This window comes from Curcuma longa, chromosome 4, assembly GCF_044706935.1.
Source record: "Curcuma longa cultivar G26 ecotype Majalengka, Jawa Barat chromosome 4, ITB_CL_G26_1.1, whole genome shotgun sequence".
Lineage (NCBI taxonomy): Eukaryota > Viridiplantae > Streptophyta > Magnoliopsida > Zingiberales > Zingiberaceae > Curcuma > Curcuma longa.
This window is the reverse complement of record NC_133864.1, coordinates 10,193,196-10,213,589: the sequence shown is the minus strand read 5'-3', so window position 1 is coordinate 10,213,589 and position 20,394 is coordinate 10,193,196. Positions and strand designations below refer to the sequence as shown.

At 38.2% G+C, this 20,394-nt stretch overlaps 4 protein-coding genes across 6 annotated transcripts; 1 reads left to right on the top strand and 3 right to left on the bottom strand.

The window, feature by feature from the left end:
• Positions 1–805: 805 nt before the first annotated feature.
• LOC141828321 (putative purine permease 5) lies at positions 806–4,133 on the bottom strand. Of its 3 annotated transcripts, XM_074715733.1 has the most exons (3): positions 4,015–4,133; positions 1,851–2,081; positions 806–1,691 (listed from the first exon to the last, which is right to left on the bottom strand). In XM_074715733.1, exons 1-3 carry the CDS (start codon positions 4,124–4,126, stop codon positions 1,021–1,023), a joined length of 1,014 nt encoding a protein of 337 aa, XP_074571834.1. In that variant the 5' UTR covers positions 4,127–4,133; the 3' UTR covers positions 806–1,020. The 3 variants fall into 3 exon arrangements, with proteins under 3 accessions (XP_074571834.1, XP_074571832.1, XP_074571833.1); XM_074715731.1 differs by having other exon boundaries at positions 806–2,081; XM_074715732.1 differs by having other exon boundaries at positions 806–2,075.
• A 517-nt stretch (positions 4,134–4,650) lies between these two features.
• On the top strand, positions 4,651–9,512 carry LOC141825958 (putative WRKY transcription factor 4). Its single transcript, XM_074713222.1, has 5 exons — positions 4,651–5,050; positions 7,250–7,423; positions 7,506–7,930; positions 8,011–8,163; positions 8,920–9,512. Exons 1-5 carry the CDS (start codon positions 4,739–4,741, stop codon positions 9,308–9,310), a joined length of 1,455 nt encoding a protein of 484 aa, XP_074569323.1. The 5' UTR covers positions 4,651–4,738; the 3' UTR covers positions 9,311–9,512.
• Positions 9,513–13,385: 3,873 nt separating this feature from the next.
• LOC141825982 (acetyl transferase GW6a-like) lies at positions 13,386–15,266 on the bottom strand. The gene is made up of 3 exons (XM_074713247.1): positions 15,072–15,266; positions 14,863–14,993; positions 13,386–14,247 (listed from the first exon to the last, which is right to left on the bottom strand). Exons 1-3 carry the CDS (start codon positions 15,264–15,266, stop codon positions 13,386–13,388), a joined length of 1,188 nt encoding a protein of 395 aa, XP_074569348.1.
• Positions 15,267–17,984: 2,718 nt separating this feature from the next.
• LOC141828253 (chaperone protein dnaJ 8, chloroplastic-like) lies at positions 17,985–19,907 on the bottom strand. The gene is made up of 3 exons (XM_074715651.1): positions 19,626–19,907; positions 19,253–19,321; positions 17,985–18,484 (listed from the first exon to the last, which is right to left on the bottom strand). The coding sequence occupies exons 1-3, from the start codon at positions 19,833–19,835 to the stop codon at positions 18,281–18,283; spliced, it is 483 nt and encodes a 160-aa protein (XP_074571752.1). The 5' UTR covers positions 19,836–19,907; the 3' UTR covers positions 17,985–18,280.
• Between the last annotated feature and the right edge of the window lie 487 nt (positions 19,908–20,394).

Below are 20,394 nucleotides of genomic sequence, written 5' to 3'. Positions count from 1 at the left end.
TGAATCTTGACAAACCCGTATGACTATACCCTCCCACATGAGGGCATATTTCAATTTCTTAATTTATCTTACAGATGACTATGAAGCTAATCGTGTGGGGCCCCAGTATCGGCATAGGACCTTTTGCTATAGGGAAAAAGGGGAAACTTACAACTTAGCTATGCCAGGGAGAATGACATCATGTTCATAAATTTTTGGTAAAAATGCTTAGAATGAGATTTCAACTCAACACCTTTAGATAAAGGTGTGTTTGGGAGGATTATTATCTATCGTTAGCTTCTATGGTAGAATCAGTCGGGGAAACTTAACCATAGATGTCAGTGGTTCGAGTCTCCTTCTTTCCTCGATGAACCAAGTACACCTCTGCCAAGTTCAACTACGTACCTTATTAGACAATTTGACTCAACCGTGCTTATGTTGGGCTAGCCGACATAACTTCTTATACCCAACTTGGTCTCGACCAGTTCTCAACCAGTTCAACCTGTACTCATCTAATTACATACTCGCATTGTGGTCTGAATCTAATTACTAAATTTAGTATACTATCATTCAACCTATTGTATTTGGAACTCAACAATTTTTAAGTAGAATGGTGTTCTGACTACAAACTAGGTGATCTTCCTTCAGCTGCAACGACACCACTCCTTGGAGACTCATTCAACTTCGACACTCATTTCTCTTCGCAACCGATCACCTCTAACACACAAGCATACCCGCTTGGAGACATCGCCTGGATTTGCATCGAACTTAAATCGCAAGAACAAGAGAATCAAAATTTTCAAACTTTGTAATCTCACAGAAACACCTCAACTAAATCACAGTACAAACTAGCAATTTTCTTAACGTTTTCCATCATTACATGATCCTTTGTGTTTCCAATCTACAACAAGGTAATTCTTCTTCATCTTCTTTGTTTTCTAAGTGCATATATGATACAAGCTAAACATATTTTGCTCCAGTTTTTGCCAACATATGTTCACTAGAAAGCATGAGCCTAGCGACGATAACTCTGAGATAAAGCTACGACTTCTTTTTAGAGGGAGAGTGGCCAACAATATACGAAGCAAATCCCCAAACAGTAATGACCAGAGACAAGATCTTAAAGCCACTCATGGGATCATGGAAGAAGATAACTGCAGCTATGCTTGTGATTGGAACCCTCACTGCATTAAGAACACCGGCGAGAACTGTAGAAGCCAGGAAGAGAATAGATGTACCCCCCAACACTCCCAACTGAAATGTGATGGCAGCCCAAGTGAGGACCAAGGTGTAGGAAACCTGACCGTGCTTGAAGTCTCTCGCTTCCGACCGCATCCCTTGGAAGTCCTTGTTCACGATAAGCCCGATCGAAGTGAAAATGAATGCAGCCAGCGAGACCATCACCTGCTGCTCCAGCACGACATGGAAGGATCTCCTCCCCAGCAACCTGATGAAAACCAGCTCAGAGAGCGCAAAGATTAGGCCGTGGAGAGCTGAGCCAAGGATGTCCAAGATGAATGCCAGAGTATATTGTTTATTGGAGACTCCAGGGTATCGGTCTGATCCAGAATCCAATCCAATGATGACTGCGCCTGCAGTGATGATGACAATAGCATTGATGGAAGAAAGGTTCAGATTGTTCTTGACAATGAAGTATCCAAACAATGCTGAAAATGCTAGTGAAGAGGCGGCGAGGAGGGAAGCAGTAGATGCTGGAAGATACGCAAATGCCCAAGCATACATCAGGTTATCAGCAGCACTGAGGAAGCCGAGTAGAACATAGGCAAGGAAGAGCTTGAAGGAAAAAGGAGTTGGTGATACTTTACGGACAAAATAAAGAGGGGCCAAGAAGAGTGCAGTTATTGGCCAACCTGCAACTGCTGCCCAGGAAATTATCCATTTGCTCTTGCCACCATTCGCATAATACATACGAGATAGAAGATTCGAAGCAGGAAAAGCCACAAGCATAGCAATGCTGCTAAGAAAGAATAAAAGCCAATAAGAAATGGGCTTCCTTTGGTATGCTCCCAGAATCTGATCCCAAAGTTCAGCTATTCTTTTCTGCAATGAGGAATTCAATTCCAATGACACTGAGTCTGCTCCTGGTTGAGGGTGATGTGGAATATTGTTAAATAAACAATGTGCAATAGGAGATAAATAACACAAAAACAAGCTTTGAGAATGCCACAAAAACTGCGATTCAAGCAGTTTATCTAGCAAAGAAAATAAAGTAGACTGATGAACTTATTTAGAATTTCCCTCAGATTAGAAGGAGAATATAGAATCTGATGTGTGGAATTCGTTAGTCATACAGTCTCATCATGTAGAAGACTCTTTATGTGGGCAATTTTACTCACTATATTCACTGGGGCGAAAGGACATGTCGCAACATAGGAATAGGCTAAGGAACACTAGACGCAACCGATCGAAGGTGTTTCGATGACCCTAGTGGTGGCATGTGTCAACATCTCGAGGCCTATAAATATGGCCAAGTGGTGCTATCAAAAGCCAGTGAAATGAAACAAGCCCTGACTCAACTCGAGACTACTCTTTGTCTATGTTTAGAACCTTGCCCAAACCTCATGTTGGAGCTGGTGTGAACTTAACTTCGAACCAACAAAGAACTAGAAACAGTTCGGCCAATGTCTATCGGGGGAAACGATACCTAGTCCAAACTCCTTCTGTTTCGGGCTAGACCTACAACAACTCAGTTGATCAAACTATAGTTGAACTACATTATTAGCTTTCTCGAACCAGACCCTGGATCGGATGAAGGCTGGTCACACGGCACCAGGTTGTAGCATCTGTTGTAATCTAACCATGTAACAACTCTTAAATACAAAATAATTGTTTAGCTTCCCATGCTATTCAGGACTTAAAAGAGATGCTTGTGGTTGTGGAGAATAGTCAAATGCATCATAAAATGCATGTCCTATTCACATGGAATCTCAATCACAAACCTTCAAATCTTGGCAAAAGTCAGGCAATTCTTCTTTTACATAAAGAATTTGAAGATAAATTTAAATCTCATGTTACTCTAAGGCCATCTTTTGTTCCTATTATCTGTAATGGCCTCAAACACCTTCATTTTCTTTGTCAAACTTAAGTTCTTATTAATCAACCTAGCCTCATTTTCTTTGTCAAACTTAAGTTCTTATTAATCAACACAAGAAGAATTTAGCTACCCTACAATAACAACTATAACCAAGAAGAATATACCCTACAATAACAACCTATAACCATAAATTGAAGTTAGGTAAACAGTAAACCTTCAAATGAACAAATGCAAAAGACAATATTTTGAGAATTTCCCCAAAAAAATACTTACGCTCTATTTGGGAGGAGGTGAGAAAAGGAGAGGGAAGAGTAAACAAGGGGAACGAGAATTTTGATCCTTATTTGAGATAGAGTGAATTAAGGGGAGAGGGAAGAGAAGGATAAGTTTTACCTTTGCATGCTCATGAATCGCTACAATTTCTTACACTCCGATTTGGGGATAAGGAAGGGGAAGAAAAACTCAAAAATATTTTATTTCAGTTTTATCCCTATTTTAAAATATTAAATTTCAAATTAACTCATCTATTTAAATATCTTATCTTTTACACCGTTATTTTTCACATAACGCGCGTTGTCATCACTCAATGTTCAACCATTCGCATTGCACGACGTCGGTGCCGACCCTCACCGCAAATCTCTTTGAGGATATTTTTATAATTTTGTATATTTAATTTTTATTTTTTTCCTCTCAAATAAAGTAATACATATTACATTAATAAACCTTTTATCTATTCAGGAACATAAATGTTTTAAAGAAGACTTTTTTTTTGGCACCCACAAAAAAGGACGACCTTGCTCAACTGACTTGAATGAAGAAAATCTAGCAATTGAGACAGCAAGAGCAATGGCCTTTGATGAAGAAGAAATCCAGGAAGAAAAGAATTAATAGCAGATGAACCATCGAAAAAGGGTTCCAGTTTCCAGGGCAACGCCCGGAACAAAACGCGGAAGAAGGGAGGAACAAGCAGCGATATATACCTGTAGGAGCGATGGAAATCGTATGGCGAGAGGGGTCGTTGTCGTCATCCATGACGCTGACCTCTTCACCTCGGCGAGGACACTCGGCGGCTGGAGGTGCGGAAAGTAGCATCCTTTGTGCTTTTTGTGAATAGGAAGGGCAGATTAAGGCTGAGAGTGTTTAAGATAACTGGAAAATTAATATTTTAAAAAAAGGAAATGACATAAAGAGCTCTTAATTTTAATTAATTTATATAATAGATGAATCTTTATAATATAAATATTTATTTATTTTCCAAAATTTAATTTATTATTGTAATAAATTATGAGTTCTTAAAGGTATTTTTGGCAAATTAAAAAGCGTAAAGGACATTTTTAAAGTAAATATAAGTATCAGGGGCCGGATGAAATTTTTCCTAATTACATTGACGTAAATTAATTAAACAAATGAAGAAAAAAATAAAGTCTCACGCCTTCCTTGCTGCTACTGTGCTGAGGTCAACCCTCCCAACTATTAACGGCCGTCATTGCCGTCACATTGAACCGGTCTATTTCTTTGAAGGAAGGGCATGAACCGTCGATTGAGTCCGGTCTACCTTGACGTAACCTAAATAAACCAAACGTCGTTACATTTTTCTGGTCAAATGCAGTCAAAATACTCGTAATCTTTTGCTTGCTCTCCATCTTAATCCGCTGCTTTCCCCTCCGGGCGAAACCCTAGGATCTCTGGAGGGAGGTGGTTCCGATGGCAGAGGAGGCGGATTCCCAGGAAGCTCCTGTGGAGGAGAAGCCCCATGTCGACGGGGCCGAAGGCGGAGCTGCGGATGCTGAGAAACGGGTGAGCGCCGATCCCGCGCCGGCGGAAGCAGCGAAGGGAGGGGCTTCTGGAACTGAGACGAAGGCCGTCGCCGACGAGAGGTCGTTTTCGCAGCTGCTGGCGGGTGCCATGGCTTCGCCGACGGTGAGCTCGCGCCCACCGACGATCCTGACCGTCCCTGTGGTCGCCGTCCCCTGCTTGTTGACCCCCGCCACGTTGATCGAGTCGCCTACATTCACGGTTCGTGGCCCTAATCTCTCACCCCATCTATTTGGAAGCTGATCATTTAAATATCCTAGGAAAAGGATTCTTATATATTTTGTTATTTGTCATCGATAGAGTCAAGTGATCAATCTCTGATCACTGAGCTATTATTCTTCCAGAAGCTGAGCGTATTCAAAGTTTTTCCTTTTGTGGAATCTTAGTTGGGAATTTGATTGCGAACTCGAATTGGCTGCCTTCTGATGCTGTTAACTTCATTCACATCATTAACGCGAGTTTCCATTTGCTGCAACACTGAGATCTTATGTCAGGAACCTATTGTGGCTTCATATTCTTGCTCAGTAGTCATACTTTTGCATAAGAGGCTGAGAGTTGAGACGTAGTTTTGAGCTTTCTGATTTAGCCGAGATGAATTTGTAGGAGTAAGGTGAATATGCTCAGTAATCATCCACTTTTTATCCTTTATCAATCTACAACTCAGCTACAACAAGTTATTGATAATATAATGCCATGCCATTCAACTAGGCTTACTGCAAAGGCCTCATAAGAATTTGCTTCTGACCATAAAATGAATTATGTTGTTTTTCACTATTAGATAACAAAATTTCAGAACTTTGAGACATTGTGAAGATAAATAGGTACAATAATATTTTTTCTTTTTTTCTCTGATGGATATAACTGCATCTCCTTACATGCACATGATTAGGAATTTAAACCCAGAGAATTTGTTTCAGCTCTTAGTCCAGGAACAAAAGTATTATTACCTGGTGAAAATTAGGAAATGGAGTTTCTTTTGTCTTGAACATGAGATGCATTCCTCGTTCAGGGCAGGAGTGAGTGTCTTGAGTGTTTTTAAGTTTTTCCAATTCTATTTGGGTTGGGTTGAAGATTTTAAAAGGGATCCAATCCCCTCATGTGAATCAATCTTTTGCATAATAATCTTTCTCTGTTAGTTTTCGTTAAGAATGGGAGATCATTTCAAGTGGTGTGGATTCTCCGTGTGAATTTTGATCTACTTCTATGCTCAATTACTAAGCTTATAAACCTTCTTTACTAGCCTACAACTTGTCATGTGTGACTAAATTTAGGTGTCACACAAATTCAAGCTAAAGAATGAAATTTAATTCATTTATGAACTTATCAAATAGATTTAGATATGTCACACATTTCTATCTTAATAAAGTTTTTGCCTTTACATACCACATACGCTAGGTAGTGGGTTGAATATATATTGCCTACATAAATTTTTTTAAACTCTGACCACATATTATGTAGTAATTGGGGAAGGGACGACATAGGTTCAGGTATTCTCACACCAAATTGAGAGGAAATGAGAGAGAAGTATAGTGGAATTAACTAGAGTACTATATATCACATGTATAAGAGACCCAATAAGCATTGTTTGACTATTAACTATTTTTTCAACAGTCTTAACCATCACACTATTACTGAACCACTGATCACTACAAAATTGAAAGCTGTGACTGAAGCAAATGATGAAAAGGAGGTTACAGTTAGGTGGTGCTTAACGAGATTGGAGCATCTTGATATTTATAGTTGCCTTATCTTGTGTTCTGGCTTCTACAGGGGGTTCTATTCAAATTGAATATTGCCATTTTCCACCTCTATTTAAATGTTTGGTTACCATAAAACATTTTTTCTTTAATCTATGACCATGTAAGACATGGTTTTCTTACTTTCTCTTATTCAAGAAAATTGTGCAATCTAATGTGTTCTTGTTCTAAATGACATAAATTAACTTATGGTGGTATGTTTAAACATTCCATCAAAGAAACAAAACATATTGTCAGTTCAATGCAATATCAGCCCAATTGCGAGCATTTTAACTTATATTGGGAAAAAAAATCTTTAGCAACAAAGACAAATAAAAATAATAGTTATGTTTAAATTGAGTCATTTTCAAATGTTTCATTATTTATTTTACAAATGTTGCAAAAGATGCTTTCATTTATACTTATTTATTATGTTTATAAGTGTCTTCAATTAGCAATATTTTAGAAAAATCTTGCTGATGCTAATGCCATAATTTGTTTAATTTGTTGTGTTGTCTATGAATTTTTTATATTATGTTTATTGTTCAACTCAATTTTAATTTCCTAATGGGGATTCCTGAAAAAAAATTCTAGAAAAGCTGCAATGACACTCTTATTTGTATGATGAAAGATTGTGTTCGACATTTTCCCATATCTAATGCAGGGGCAATTTGCAATGACCCATCAAGCAGTATTGGCAGCTGTCACTGCTCAGGCACAGTTGCAAATGCAAGTTGCCTATCCTTCTGCATCAGAAACAAAAACAAAGTCATTTCCACAACCTATTTCGCCAACTGTCAGCCCTGTGCCACTGCAACAAATATCTCCAACGCCTGAGGTAAAATTTGCATCTAAAAGCAAACTAAAAGATCCTTCAATCTTATCATTGATCTGTGAACTCAATTTATTTTATTCAAAAGGCATATTCAGATGATGTATACCACTGGCGGAAGTATGGCCAGAAGCAAGTGAAGAACACCCAAAATTCTCGAAGCTATTACAGATGTGCAGCCTCCAATTGTGCAGCTAAGAAAAAAGTTGAGCGCTGTCCAGATGGAAAGATTAATGAAGTAATCTACAGAGGCAAACATAATCATGATCCACCTCAAAAGTATCGGTACACAAGGGACAAAGGATCTCAGTCTGGGGGACCTCCTGGGGAGAATGAGACTTTAGACCATCCAAGCAATGAACCAAATGAATCAGATTCTTCAACATGTAAGACTACAGTCCATCCTGGCACTGACCCTCGTGAGCAACAGTTGTACTGCTCAAGTGACTGTGAAAAGGACATTGGCATTACAACCAAGAAAGACCTCACTGAAGAACCAGATTCAAAAAAAAGGCAAGCGATCTGGAGTTGTTCGTGGATTCATGTTTTATTTTGGATCACTTCTATTGATTTTTCTGCTATTTGTATCACAGGCTAACTGAAAGTTGTAAAAGTCCCTCAACTCCCGTGCCCAAAACAGTTAGGGAATATATTGTACAAACTGAAATTGATGCTAGACATTTAAGTGATGGCTATAGATGGAGGAAATATGGACAAAAAATGGTGAAAGGCAACTCTAATCCTAGGTATGTAGCACATACATCAGGGACAGCTGAGATCTTCATCATTTTTCCCTTCTACTTTTATATTTCTCAGTTCATTGAGCTAGGTGCTTTTCCTTGAATCTCTAGATTTGGTTTTTGTCAAAAAAGTCAGCATTGCCATGATAAGAATTCACATCCATCTACTAATTGTAATTTCATGCTAGTTATGTTGTTTTGTCCTTCTTAGAAAATATATATCACTGCTGATACCTGATGTTATCAGCCTCATGTTATTTTGAATTAGTATTGTAAGCAATAGTCTCTGTTTCCTATGTAAGTGTATAAGGACCATGGATGAACATGCAACCTTTGCACCATCACATTTGATCTGAGTGGGAACATGAATAAAGTTCCCAAGTTGATTTAAATTGTAAGCATAAGCAATGTGCACCGGTTCTTCTTGGGTGTTGGGAAATGAATTTGTATTCATGACCTCAATGCAGTTAGTAAATAGACAAGAATGGGATGCATTATTCCATGCCAAGTAAGTTGGCACTGATCATGCTAAATAAGCAACCAGCACTGAATAAAGTTGATTTTCTGGAGCATGATATTTCATCACTCTCAATGGGTTTTAAACATGTTAGAGATTATCAACTATTGACATGGTGTGATTTGGTTGCATTACTTTCGGAAAGGAGGTTAAAAATTAGTGTATGAATTCAGATAGATTAATTAAATAGTGGCATAGTGCCTATCTAGTCGAACTATTATATCCTTTTCTATCATATTCTGCAGGAGTTACTACAGGTGCACCCATGATGGGTGTCCTGTTCGTAAGCATGTCGAGAAGTCATCCCAAGATGCAAAAGCTCTTCTTATTACTTATGAGGGTAAGCACAATCATGACCAGCCAATTCCCAGATATGCCAATGATCAACAAACTGCTGAGGGTACTGAATCTGCAACCGATAAGGAACTTGTTACTTCTAGTTCGCACATGAACTCCTCCAGTCCGGCTAATGAAGTCAATGAATTATCTACATCAGGACTTGGAGGTGACAAGGCACTGAAATCTGCTGAGTCTCTCACAATCACAAAGGATGCCAATGGAAGGGCTAACTCTGATGGTGTGGTAACCCCTCTCATTGACAAAAAGCCAACAGAAGTTTCAGTAGAAAATACATGAATTGACTTGTTCGTCAATTTTTGGTATGTGTTGTAGTTTATTTATCTTGTGACAGATCCGATTGTTGTATTAGCATCTGTATAGTCTTTACTGGTGTAGCTGATGTGGGCTCGCAAACAGTTCAATATAGTAACCTTGTTTTAAAAGGATAATTACTAATTGCAGAAACACAGGAGTCTGTGTCTTGAAAAGCATAAACTTATACTCCATCTAAAGAGACAATAGCCTGAGTGATGCATTTGATCCCTCTGCTTGTCTGGAATTATTTCCAGTGGTGGACCAACATGTGGCGCAAGAAACTTGTTCATTTTTGGATGTCAATTTTCCCCCTAGGTTTTCATGGCAACTGATGCTTAGATGCCCATTTTCATTTTGGAAAATGTTGACATGAAGCTTGTCATTTTATAAATATATTACTTGAAAACTAACGGGATCATCAGCTTGTGTATTGTTGTATTTGAATACATTATGGTACTACAGGTGACAAACAAAGTGCAGCATCATAATTCCTGAAGTTGATGGTATTTTGCCCCCATTGGATTCTCCAAACTAAATATTTGCACATTGATGTATCATCTTTCAATGGCGTTCGCTAGTTTCGGTATATTGTGAATGAAAACATCAATTTTTCCAGTCAAGATTGGTTGAATTCATTTGATAATCTGTTTCTTTTGCTTGAATCTTTTATGAATCACAAGTTGCAAGTCTGAGTTTTACAACTGATGACTTAGCTTTTTTGCCCGCCCTTATCATCAATCTTCATCATGGAAGTTGCCATTTTTGAATCAGTGTAATTTCTGCTATTAGTTATTCACATGAGATTGAATCTTGTTATAGTTTAAAGTTACATAGAAAAATTGTTTCATGTAGTTTTACCAGGAAAAACTTCTATTGTAGAATACACAAGATTAGATGATGATCTTTTGACCTTTGAATCTCACAGAAATGTAAATTTGGATGCATTCTGTCATTTTCCTAGGAATAAGAGGAAATCAATTTGCTCTTGAAGTAATCTGTAGAAAAATTGTTTCATGTACTTTTACAAGACAAACTTTTGTTGCAGGATACACAATATTGGATGATGACCTTTTCTCGATCTCACACAAACCTTGAAAACTTAGCTGCTTAGTGTCATTTCCCCTGGAACAAGAGAATTCAATTTGCTTCTGAAACAGTTTGTAGAAAAGCATTTTAATGTAGTTTTACAAGACAAACTTTTGTTGCAGAATACACAAGATTGGATGATGATCGTTGGACCTTGTCTCTCTCTCTCTCAAAAAAAAAAGAAAAAGGAAACTTAGGTGCTTTCTGTCATTTTCCTACTAACAAGAGGTAATCAATTTGCCTGCTCTTTTCTATTTTGAAGGTTAAGAAGCATTTTTTTTAGCAATTATGTTTCTATATGTAGATTGTTAATTTCTGCACAACTTTAGATAGCTTTTCCTTTCCATGAGTTTATACTAGTGTCTGATCATTGCTCTAGGTTTTGTAGCTAAATAGCCTTTTACTTCTTAGTCTATCAAGAACATTGGGGTTTAACATCCATCAAGTGACTTAACAACCATTTACAAGCAAGGACAATAGGATTAGATTGTACAAACAGGATCTTAGTCACTGACTAGTTGCAAATCAAGACCTGAAACATGCTTCACCTCCTTCATCCTCAGCCTGATGGTGTGACCTTGTCACTAGATTCCTCCCTTGCTACTAATTTATCATAGCCAAGTCTAACCACTGAACCCAGACCATTTCTTGACATGCAAATTGTTTTTGTTCCATTCTTTTCATTGTTCCAATCCCCCTTTCAAAAGCAGCATCTAAACCACCTTTTGGTCCACAGAATGCACAGGTCTTGTCGCCTCCCAAACCCTAAACCCTATCACCTTCTTCTAGGTTCCTTGTGCTTCTACATTATTATATTCAACTTGTGGGAATGAGGATAAAGGTAGGGTTAGAACTTAGAACTGGACACGTTTCTAATCTTGATAGGAGGCTCCCAGTGAGCTTTGCAGTTTTCTAGTCACAGCAGAAAGGTCATGAACTTTATTTGCTTAAACTTATGCAAAGTGAACAGCTTGTTGATGTTGTATCAGCACTTTCCCTTGTGAAAAGATGAGGTCTCAGTTATTCTTACTTTATGGCGATACATTTAGTTGCTATCTTTCTGAATTCAGTATCTGAAAACTTTGGCGATGAACTTTGACTGTGCTTTGTGTTCAGGTTCTTGGAACGACACTCGCAAGGCAAACCGAGTGAGGTGCGGAAAGTTAAAGGTGCAATCTTTTCCAATGTTCTTGCCTATATTATATGAATCTGATAGAGTAGACTTTGTACTATTCCTTGGCATGCTCTGATACTTCTGCTCGTGCATAGAAAGTATTGATTTATTAGGCAAAAAGTTTATGAAATAGGTTATCATGGAGAATCTTGGATGAGATGAAGTTTGATGAATTAAAAATCATTAATTTTCACTTTTGTGGAGAAGATTTAGATATGCCACTGTTTGGAGGAATTAAAAGAGATGCCATCATATGCTCCTGCAGTGACATAGTTTAGTGGATGATGAATATTATTAGGGCTAATGGCTGGAGAATCAAGTAAGGTTTTTATTAATTAATAACCTAAACTAGACTCCACATGCTCTGAGTTTCTTATGTCAATGTAGTGATAGATTGATAGTAGAGATATTGATCCGGTCTGAGATCAAGGAGGAGATAAGTATCAATAAGGAGGTTGGTGACGGGTCAAAGGTCTTGTAAATAGGATACCAAAGTCGAGGATATTTTGTAAAAACTCAAAAATAATTAGAATAGAGATCAAGACGGACCTTGATATAACCACTTTGACGCTCATATTAACTCCAATGATGGGAGTTTTTGAGAAGACGACAAGTAAGAGAAGTGGTTGGAATTATGTGTGTATATCTGCGCTTGTGAGAGTGGATCTCTTTTTATACTATCTCATTAGCAAAAAGGGTGGCGTCCATGATCCTCATTTCTCACGTCCATGTTGAGGGAGTGTCACGTCATCACACATCCTCCTCACTTTACGACGCACATTGTCCTATGTCTTCCTCATTTGGCACTATTCATGTTCGCCATGTTTTCGTAGGGGTGTAAACGAGTCAAAGATGCTCACGAGCTATTCGAGTCTCGGCTCGAGGAAGAGGTGTCGGTGTTAGGTGTTCGATTAAGTTAACAAGCCGAGCTCAAGCCTGATTTCGAGTTCGAAAATATTATCGAGCCGAATTCGAACTTAACAGTATTTGGTTCACGAGCTCGCGAACATGTTCGTTTAAAGGTTCACGAACGTGTTCGCGAACATGTTCGTTTAAAGGCTCGCGAACATGTGATTCGATTACACCCCTATGTTTTCGGTCGATCTTGTCTTCTCTGTCAAAGATGGGCGCCGAGAGATATGCACGTCGGAATCGAGCATCTAAAGGAAGAGGTGTCAGTGTTGGGTGTCGAGAAGAAGAGGTGTTAAAACGAGTCGAACGCCAAGAGGTAAGGGACTCGAAGTCAGAAGCCGAGTAATATGGTGACTCAACTTACTTTAGTCCTGCCTTTGATCTTGTTTTGACTAGTTATGATTTTGCATGCCCTTTTATTTGTCATCTCGTTTGACTCTTGACTAGTAATAAAGGTCGATTATCCACCGCATCAGATACTTTTGATCCTGTCTTCCATTGTCGTCTCTCTTGTTTTGTTTTGTTTTCTATTTCCTTTCCATCCTCAAGTGATCAACCATTCAACCTTATAAGTTCCTTGCTCCCTCCCCCTTCTTTGTTTCCCCTCCCATTCTCACTTTTCTTTTATATCCCTGCTAGAGAACAATACTTCGTGGATAAATGAGTTGGCTGCGCGTGAAAAATATATATAATCAAATGCATGATATATTCAAAGAAATAACAAAAGTAAGAGTTTGAATTTCAAAAAGGACGTATATTTTAGAGATTTATTTTTGAGGATATATAAGTTATGTTTTGGAAGGGTTATTTACCTCCAGATTTATATATATATATATATATATATATATATATATATATATATATATATATAATTTTAATTTATATTCAAAACTCGCGCGGATCTACGAAAATGACATCCGTCGCCGGCGGGGATGTCATCCAATCGTCGCCGTCGCTGCTGAGGCTGCTACGCAGCCTCTTCATGCACCAGACGTCTTCGTCAAAGGAGAAGCGCTTCCAGTGCGGCACGGCCGCCCGCACCGGGTCCCTGGTGCCCACCTCCGCCACCACGGCGGCGCAATGGGCGTGGCCGACCGCCGCGTTGTGCGCCACCCGGCACAGCCTGCGCATCAGACGCGGGCCCTCCGGGCCCTCCATGTGGAGGCCGTACATGACGTAGACTCCAAACGGACTGAAGACGTCGCGCACCGATGGCACCCTCAGCCACGGCGCGCCGCTGTCCACCGCCCGCAGCACCGCCAGCGCGGCCCTCGTCGCCGTCGGCGCTCCCGCCACCCGAAGGCGGAGCACCTGCGTTGAGTCCCACAGGCTCATCACCGCGAACGGCGTTCCTGGAAGTTCGTCGCCGGGGTTGGTCGCGGCGCTGGAGGAGGAGGGGACCGCCAGGAAGGTGCCGATGGTGAGAGGGTGGGCGAGGAGGGCGGGGAGGTCGGAGGGGAGGAACTCGACGGCGGAGGGTGGTAAGAGGCGTTGGTAGATGGCGGCGGCTGCAGGCGGCGGGAGGCGGAGGACGGCGGTGGAAGAGGAGGAGACAGGGAGGCGGTGGGCGTGGACGGGGTGGACGAGGACGGCGGGGGAGCGGAATCGGGAGTATCCGAGGCGGCGGATGAAGAGGTTGATGGAGGCGGCGTTGGCGGCGTCGGTAGCCATGTAGGCGTACTCCGCCCCGCGGGCGGCGCTCCACCACTCGGCCCGCTCCACCAGCTTCGTCCCGATCCCGAGTCGCCTGCACAACACAAACTCGGACCCCAAAACCGAGTCAGGACGACCGAGTTATCACAATTAACAAAAAAAAAAAAAAATCCAAAGCAGATAAATAAATAATCACTTGCCCCTAATGCTACTACCTATGCTAGCTGCTAGCTAGTTGTTTACTTTGACATTTCACCCCTTATTGTTACTACCTATGCTAGTTAGAACTTTATGACGTCTGGGTTGGCCGTTATATGCACTTCCTGATTTATTCTGATAATCGATGGAAAATTTTCGTGGAATCAGATCGGTCACCCTCAAAATAGTCAATGAGATTAATTGAAATTTATCACTTTTAGAACTTTATGATATAGAAGACATGATGGAAAAGAAAAGTACATTTTGCTACTTATCCTTCTCTCGTCAACTTTGTTAGGTCAATGGCTTAGATACCATGTAGATACGCACACACACAATTTACTAACAAAGTTACCATTGTGAAACAATGTAAAAAAAATTGGTGCAAAGTGGAAAAGTTGTAAACTCTGTGAAGTTTCTTTTCAAAAAACTCCAAATAATTTCAAATCAAGGATCCAATTTAATTAGTTAAATTGTATACTATGTAAATCAGTCGGTCTACCAAACTCACCGATGATGAGGAGAGACTCGTAGGCCGAGAATGTAAGCGACTTTGACGAAAATCGAATCTCTTCCTCTCGTAACCATCTTAACACATGCTCTTATCACTCCCACCATCTCCTTCTCCCCCAACTCAGCCACCTAATTAAAATTACATCATCTTAATCAATTAAATAAGCTCCAAATTAGTTGGCTAACGAGACATAATAATAAGCTTACGAGCATGACATAATCAAGTGCATGACGAACTCGAGACAACGGATCACCCAACAAATCCACAAAGAGGGAGAAGCTCTTCTTCTTCGTCTTCTTCATGTCCCCAATGTCAACAGTCGGGCCAACATCACATTGACGCTCCAACTCCTCTACCATCGTTAAATCCTTCTCCATCTCGAATTCCCTCACCCGTATCATCTTCTCTTAACCTCTTCTTATATAGCAAGTTATATTTGTCCAAACTAGTGAAGGAGACACTATTTATAGCTTGGGTGAGAACATGTGTGTTTATATATATATATAATATTTAATTTTAATTTTGATTTTGATAGGAATATAATGATGAGTTCCTAATAATTAATTCACTTTTAGGGAGATAAATTAAGACGAGTATTAATTCCACCTTTTGTGGAGTGGTATTAATTGAAAAATAAGTGAAGGCTATATGTTAATTATATTAAAGTAGTGGTAAAGTTGAAATTAAAGCTTTAGGTTTTATTCAAGTGATTGGGATTACTAAGTTAATTAGTTGGTTAACTAGATTGATTTGGTGTTAATGATGTGTAGTATCTAGTATAAAGCGCCCGCTAGTTAATTAAGAGAAGCCTAGGAGTTGTAATGGGGACAAGGGAATCGAATTTAGGTCCACTTAGGGTTTAATAGTAACCAAGGCCACCATATTTAGAATTAATCTAATCGCGTATCTCTCTAGCTATGTGCGGGTCGAAATGTCGCACATTTTAAAAGTGAAACATTCGAAAGGGGTGTGTAGGCGAATAGAATTGTCGAGCATGGATAAGAAAGATCATGCAAATGATAATGTGCGAACCTAGGTTGAATTCGATACTTGAATGAATCCTTGAGTAGATAACAAATAAGTTTAAGTTGAGTCTCATTCTAAATGGCTCAAGCCATGTCAAGCACCTCACAATTGGACATATCAATCTTAACTTATGAGAAAAGATCAAGTAAATCACACCCTATTAGACTTGTTCTTACCCTACAAGTCAGTTTTATCTGAAATTGATTGATAGACTTAGAGAACTTCGAATCATTTTAAATCAAAATCAGTATACTTCTAAAAACCTCTTTAATATATCTATGCTCTCAGATTTGAATTCGATAGCGTACATTGAGATAAGTGAATTTTTAAATTAGTAGAGTAAAAATTTAAAAATGTACTCTCAATTTAATTTACTGCTCTCAATTTACTCTATCAAATTTAGATCCTAGAAAATAAATACATTAAGAAATTTTTTGATTTTAATTTGAAATGATTCACAGTTATTTATGTCTATCAACTAGTTTTGAAACAAATTGAGCGATGAACCTATAGAGAAAAAGAAGACATTTCGAGAATATAGTATGTGATTTAGGTATTATGAAAGTTGAGTACATGATTTGAATAATATCGAAACTTGCTTATGCAATTCAGTAAAATTTGATAAAAAAAAGTTTGCTATAATATCAACGACAACATAAATAGACCACTATTTGATTTTTTTTTTGAGATGGCCACTATTTCATCATTGAGGCATCCTAATTAGTTGGGAAAAATCTTTGTTGCTAAAACATTGCAAGTATTTATCACAATTGTCACTTAGACATACTAACCCTTTCATTTCACTAAATGCATATTTTATTTTAAACTAATTGTTACTCTACTTAAACCTAACCATAATTATTTTAAATGTTTATAGGAAAAAGAAAGAAAATCTTCCATTAACATCACATCATCAAAGTTCATATATAATCTAATGCTTTATATTATAATGATAATTATTTACATGTTTAGATGCCATATATTCTTTAGTTAGGATTTTTAGCATCTTCAAATAAGAAAATCATTTGTTTTGCATAAAATAAAAGCATAATTAATCCAAACCTAATCTTGTGTTTAAATGAGATCATGATGATCTCATGTAGCTTTGTGCTATGATCCACAGAATAATTAATCCACCACTTAAATTAATTAAAAACAGGAATGTATTCTCATGTAATATTGTTCCATAATGAATGGACTTAACAAATATTTTTAGATTTGCAAAAAGAAAAAGGAAAAAGATACCACTCTGTTTCTATAAGCATAAGAAGGTACCCTAAATGGCCGCGACTAACCGGCTGAGTACATGGCTTGAACTTAAAGCTAAGTCGATGCGCGATCAACCCTTTTGATAGCTAATAAGATTGTATGTTATGCTCTTGATGAAAGAAGATTGTATGAACAACTAGTAAATCTTACCTAGAGTAGCTCACCTTCACAATGACCATCAAATTCTGTTTGTAGAACAGTAGCTAGCTCATAAACTTCGAGCTCCTTTCGCACACTAACAACTTCTACTTGAACTATCATCTAAGCTTCCTTAGGAGTCTCATACGAATTATGGATCATAAGGACAGACCACAAGCTATATCGCAGAAAAATTCAGATGATGAGGGAACATAGCCATTCTTAAATTTACAGGATATCTTAAGGTAAATCATGGCCCCTTACTGAATGTATACTCTGTTTGGGGTTTTCCACAATCTGTTCATTGACATATTTGTATCTTGTAGCTAAATTTCAAGTGTTGGGATTCCTCTAAACTCATGAAGTTTGCAGCAGCTATAAGAAATCCTTTTGGTCGCAAATCTGCAAGTGGAAAACCAACAATTACAGTAAGCCTGGATAACCAATATAACAACTGGCTTTGTATTTTCTTGTATCAGGCAATGATAATATGACAATTTACTTACCTTAGATTGCGCATCATCATCCTCATTCTTGTCTTTCTTTCCTCTAATCATTTGCCATTGCCATATCACTCAAAATAAAAGAAAAAGAACATAAACATCATTTTAGGAACAGTTATCTTACATTTTCTACTGCAGCAATGATTTCCAATGTTACAAACACTAATGACAAACTTGGACAAATAAAGCCAACCAATCTCAAGATTATCACACAAGGACATCAATACACTTTCTGTTTAGTACATAGAGGAATCAAACATAGTATCGAGAATTTTCAGCACCGATTCAGAAAACAGCATAAACAAGGCTAAAATAAACATATTTGTGACAGAATTGGGGATTATGTACACTCATTCACTCGAGCACCATACGATTAGGATAGCTTTGTGTAAAGTTCAATAGGGAGATAAAAGCTATGTGGTGGTGATGATGATTCTCTTCAAGTATGGTGATGTCAACTAAGGTTGATCAGGAGTCACTTAGATGTAGGGATTGATGTGGTCAGAATAATCTCTCACAAAGCTAGCTCCTTCCCACCCCATCCATTCCTCCCACAAGTCGTCGGGGTCATACATTCCTCTCTTCCGATTCTCATTGTCGGCGTAAGAATTGTTATTCCATCCAGTCGGCTGATGCTGCCCTTGCTTCTTCTCTTCAGCTTCTCTCAAATTGCTCAGAACAAGCTGCAATAATCATGGATGAACTCAGTCAGCTATCTTCTGAACATAGTTTGCAGTTACTTCATGTGCTGCAATTAGTTGATAGTCTCACCAAATGGTACGTTTACATTCATTGAAAAGTATCTTACAAAGAAAAACCATCAAAAATTATTTTTCAAGCAAGATTTCAATTGAGAATCACCATAAAAGTTGTTTTAACATAAGGTTTTAATGCTAAGTAAACATAGAATTATGAACATACAAACTTATCCATATATACATATATACCATAAAACCTTAAAGGTTCAGTTGAATTTCCATGGTTTGTGCAAGCTTAAATGGAAAGAAAACCATCACCGATAGTTTTACTTAGCTTTCAAATGGAAACCAAACCGGTAAACTGATTTTTGCAGATTGAATCAGTTCGGTTTGCCAATCAACATGATAATTTATAAATAAGTGTAGGAAACCAAGGGATGGGTCACCTAAGTATATCTCGTACAATTGGGAAATTATTTACTTTTAAGTGATAAAACATACTACACAACAAAATGAATTTGTCATTATTGATAGCATTCACCAAGTAAGCCTGTTTTTTTCTATATCAAAGTAGAATACATGACAAATGAGATTTCCTTTTCCTTTTAGTTCCTTCAGTAATGAGCAAACATGTCAAGTTTCATTTTTCAGATGGGAAGTGTAATGGCTTACTCACTGTCTATGAGATGAAAAAACAGTCAACTTTGAACATGATCATAAGTATGAAAACATCTCGACAGGACAAATCCTTACATCATAGGCTTCATTGATCCTATGAAACTGGACACCGCAGTTCTCCCCTTTGTAAACATCTGGATGATACTGCAGCATAAGACAATTGTTATATACAAATTCATGAAAAACAATCTACTCCTACATCCTACAGCTAAACGCCAAGAATAAAACCCTAGAGACATTGGAATTCAAATGATTCAAGGGGAAAGAAAACCCTAAACATAAACCAATTGGCTTGTAATTGACTGGTATAACCTGATGTACCAAAAGAAAATACCAATTTGTAGGAAGCAAAGAAGATCCAGACCTTGAATTAAAAACTCCTCTTCTTTAAATTACTTTCGATTCAAAGTTCGTCAAGAAATGAGATGGAGGGAAAAGACGGGAGAACCTGAAGAGCGAGCTTCCGGAACGCCTTCTTCACTTCCTTCTCCGAAGCCCCTGGCCGAACCTTAAGCATCCGGTACTGATCCGCCAAACTCCCATTGCCGGAAGCGGCGCACCTTACTTCTCTTGATCCGCACCTCCCCTTCGAGTTCGACGCCTCATTGCTTCTACCCACCCGATCCATCGATCGCATCATCACTGTCAAGGTCGCCATTTCCCTGGATCGTCAATCTCCTCCTCCTTCCTCCTCCTCCCAAAATCCAACGAAGAGACGTGGAAAAGAGCGACCTTTAGACGCGGGCGATGACTGCGAAGGTAAAAGCGTCACGGGGCCCATTTTATAGGTCACCAGGTAAAGCGCCCCAATTTTTATTTATTTTTGGATAATTGTGAATAAACGCGTGAAACATGTGCGTAAATGAATTGGGACGAGCAAATCTACTCATTCAGCACGTGTTTTGTGGGGTTCAAGCAACTATTCAAACCGGACACTGCTAAAAATAAATAAAATTAATTTTTTATATAAAATAATTTTATATTTAATAAAAATTTATCATTGTCAAAATTTGAAATTTATTTTCAATTATAAAAAATTATCTAAAATGAGTCTAAAAACATTAAAAAATCTTTATATAAAAATTTAAAATATATAATATTTCATAATAAATTCTTTATATATATTTTTTAATAACGTAGATATCCAGACTTTTCTCATCAACTAATTTTGAAGATGATTAATATGATTTCATAAAAAAATTTTCATCAATCATAAA

What these genes read in the sequence shown, in the direction of transcription:
- LOC141825982 (XM_074713247.1), bottom strand. Translation starts at nt 15,266, where the DNA reads ATGATACGGGTGAGGGAATTCGAGATGGAGAAGGATTTAACGATGGTA. An exon ending in CACTTGATTATGTCATGCTC is followed by an intron (nt 14,994 to 15,071) that starts GTAAGCTTATTA and finishes AATTTTAATTAG; the next exon opens with GTGGCTGAGTTGGGGGAGAA. An exon ending in CGAGTCTCTCCTCATCATCG is followed by an intron (nt 14,248 to 14,862) that starts GTGAGTTTGGTA and finishes TGTGTTGTGCAG; the next exon opens with GCGACTCGGGATCGGGACGA.
- LOC141828253 (XM_074715651.1), bottom strand. Translation starts at nt 19,835, where the DNA reads ATGGCGACCTTGACAGTGATGATGCGATCGATGGATCGGGTGGGTAGA. An exon ending in TCCGGAAGCTCGCTCTTCAG is followed by an intron (nt 19,322 to 19,625) that starts GTTCTCCCGTCT and finishes CTTATGCTGCAG; the next exon opens with TATCATCCAGATGTTTACAA. An exon ending in GGATCAATGAAGCCTATGAT is followed by an intron (nt 18,485 to 19,252) that starts GTAAGGATTTGT and finishes TGATTATTGCAG; the next exon opens with CTTGTTCTGAGCAATTTGAG.
- LOC141825958 (XM_074713222.1), top strand. Translation starts at nt 4,739, where the DNA reads ATGGCAGAGGAGGCGGATTCCCAGGAAGCTCCTGTGGAGGAGAAGCCC. An exon ending in TCGAGTCGCCTACATTCACG is followed by an intron (nt 5,051 to 7,249) that starts GTTCGTGGCCCT and finishes TATCTAATGCAG; the next exon opens with GGGCAATTTGCAATGACCCA. An exon ending in AAAGGCAACTCTAATCCTAG is followed by an intron (nt 8,164 to 8,919) that starts GTATGTAGCACA and finishes CATATTCTGCAG; the next exon opens with GAGTTACTACAGGTGCACCC.
- LOC141828321 (XM_074715731.1), bottom strand. Translation starts at nt 4,126, where the DNA reads ATGCTACTTTCCGCACCTCCAGCCGCCGAGTGTCCTCGCCGAGGTGAA. An exon ending in GATTTCCATCGCTCCTACAG is followed by an intron (nt 2,082 to 4,014) that starts GTATATATCGCT and finishes ACCCTCAACCAG; the next exon opens with GAGCAGACTCAGTGTCATTG.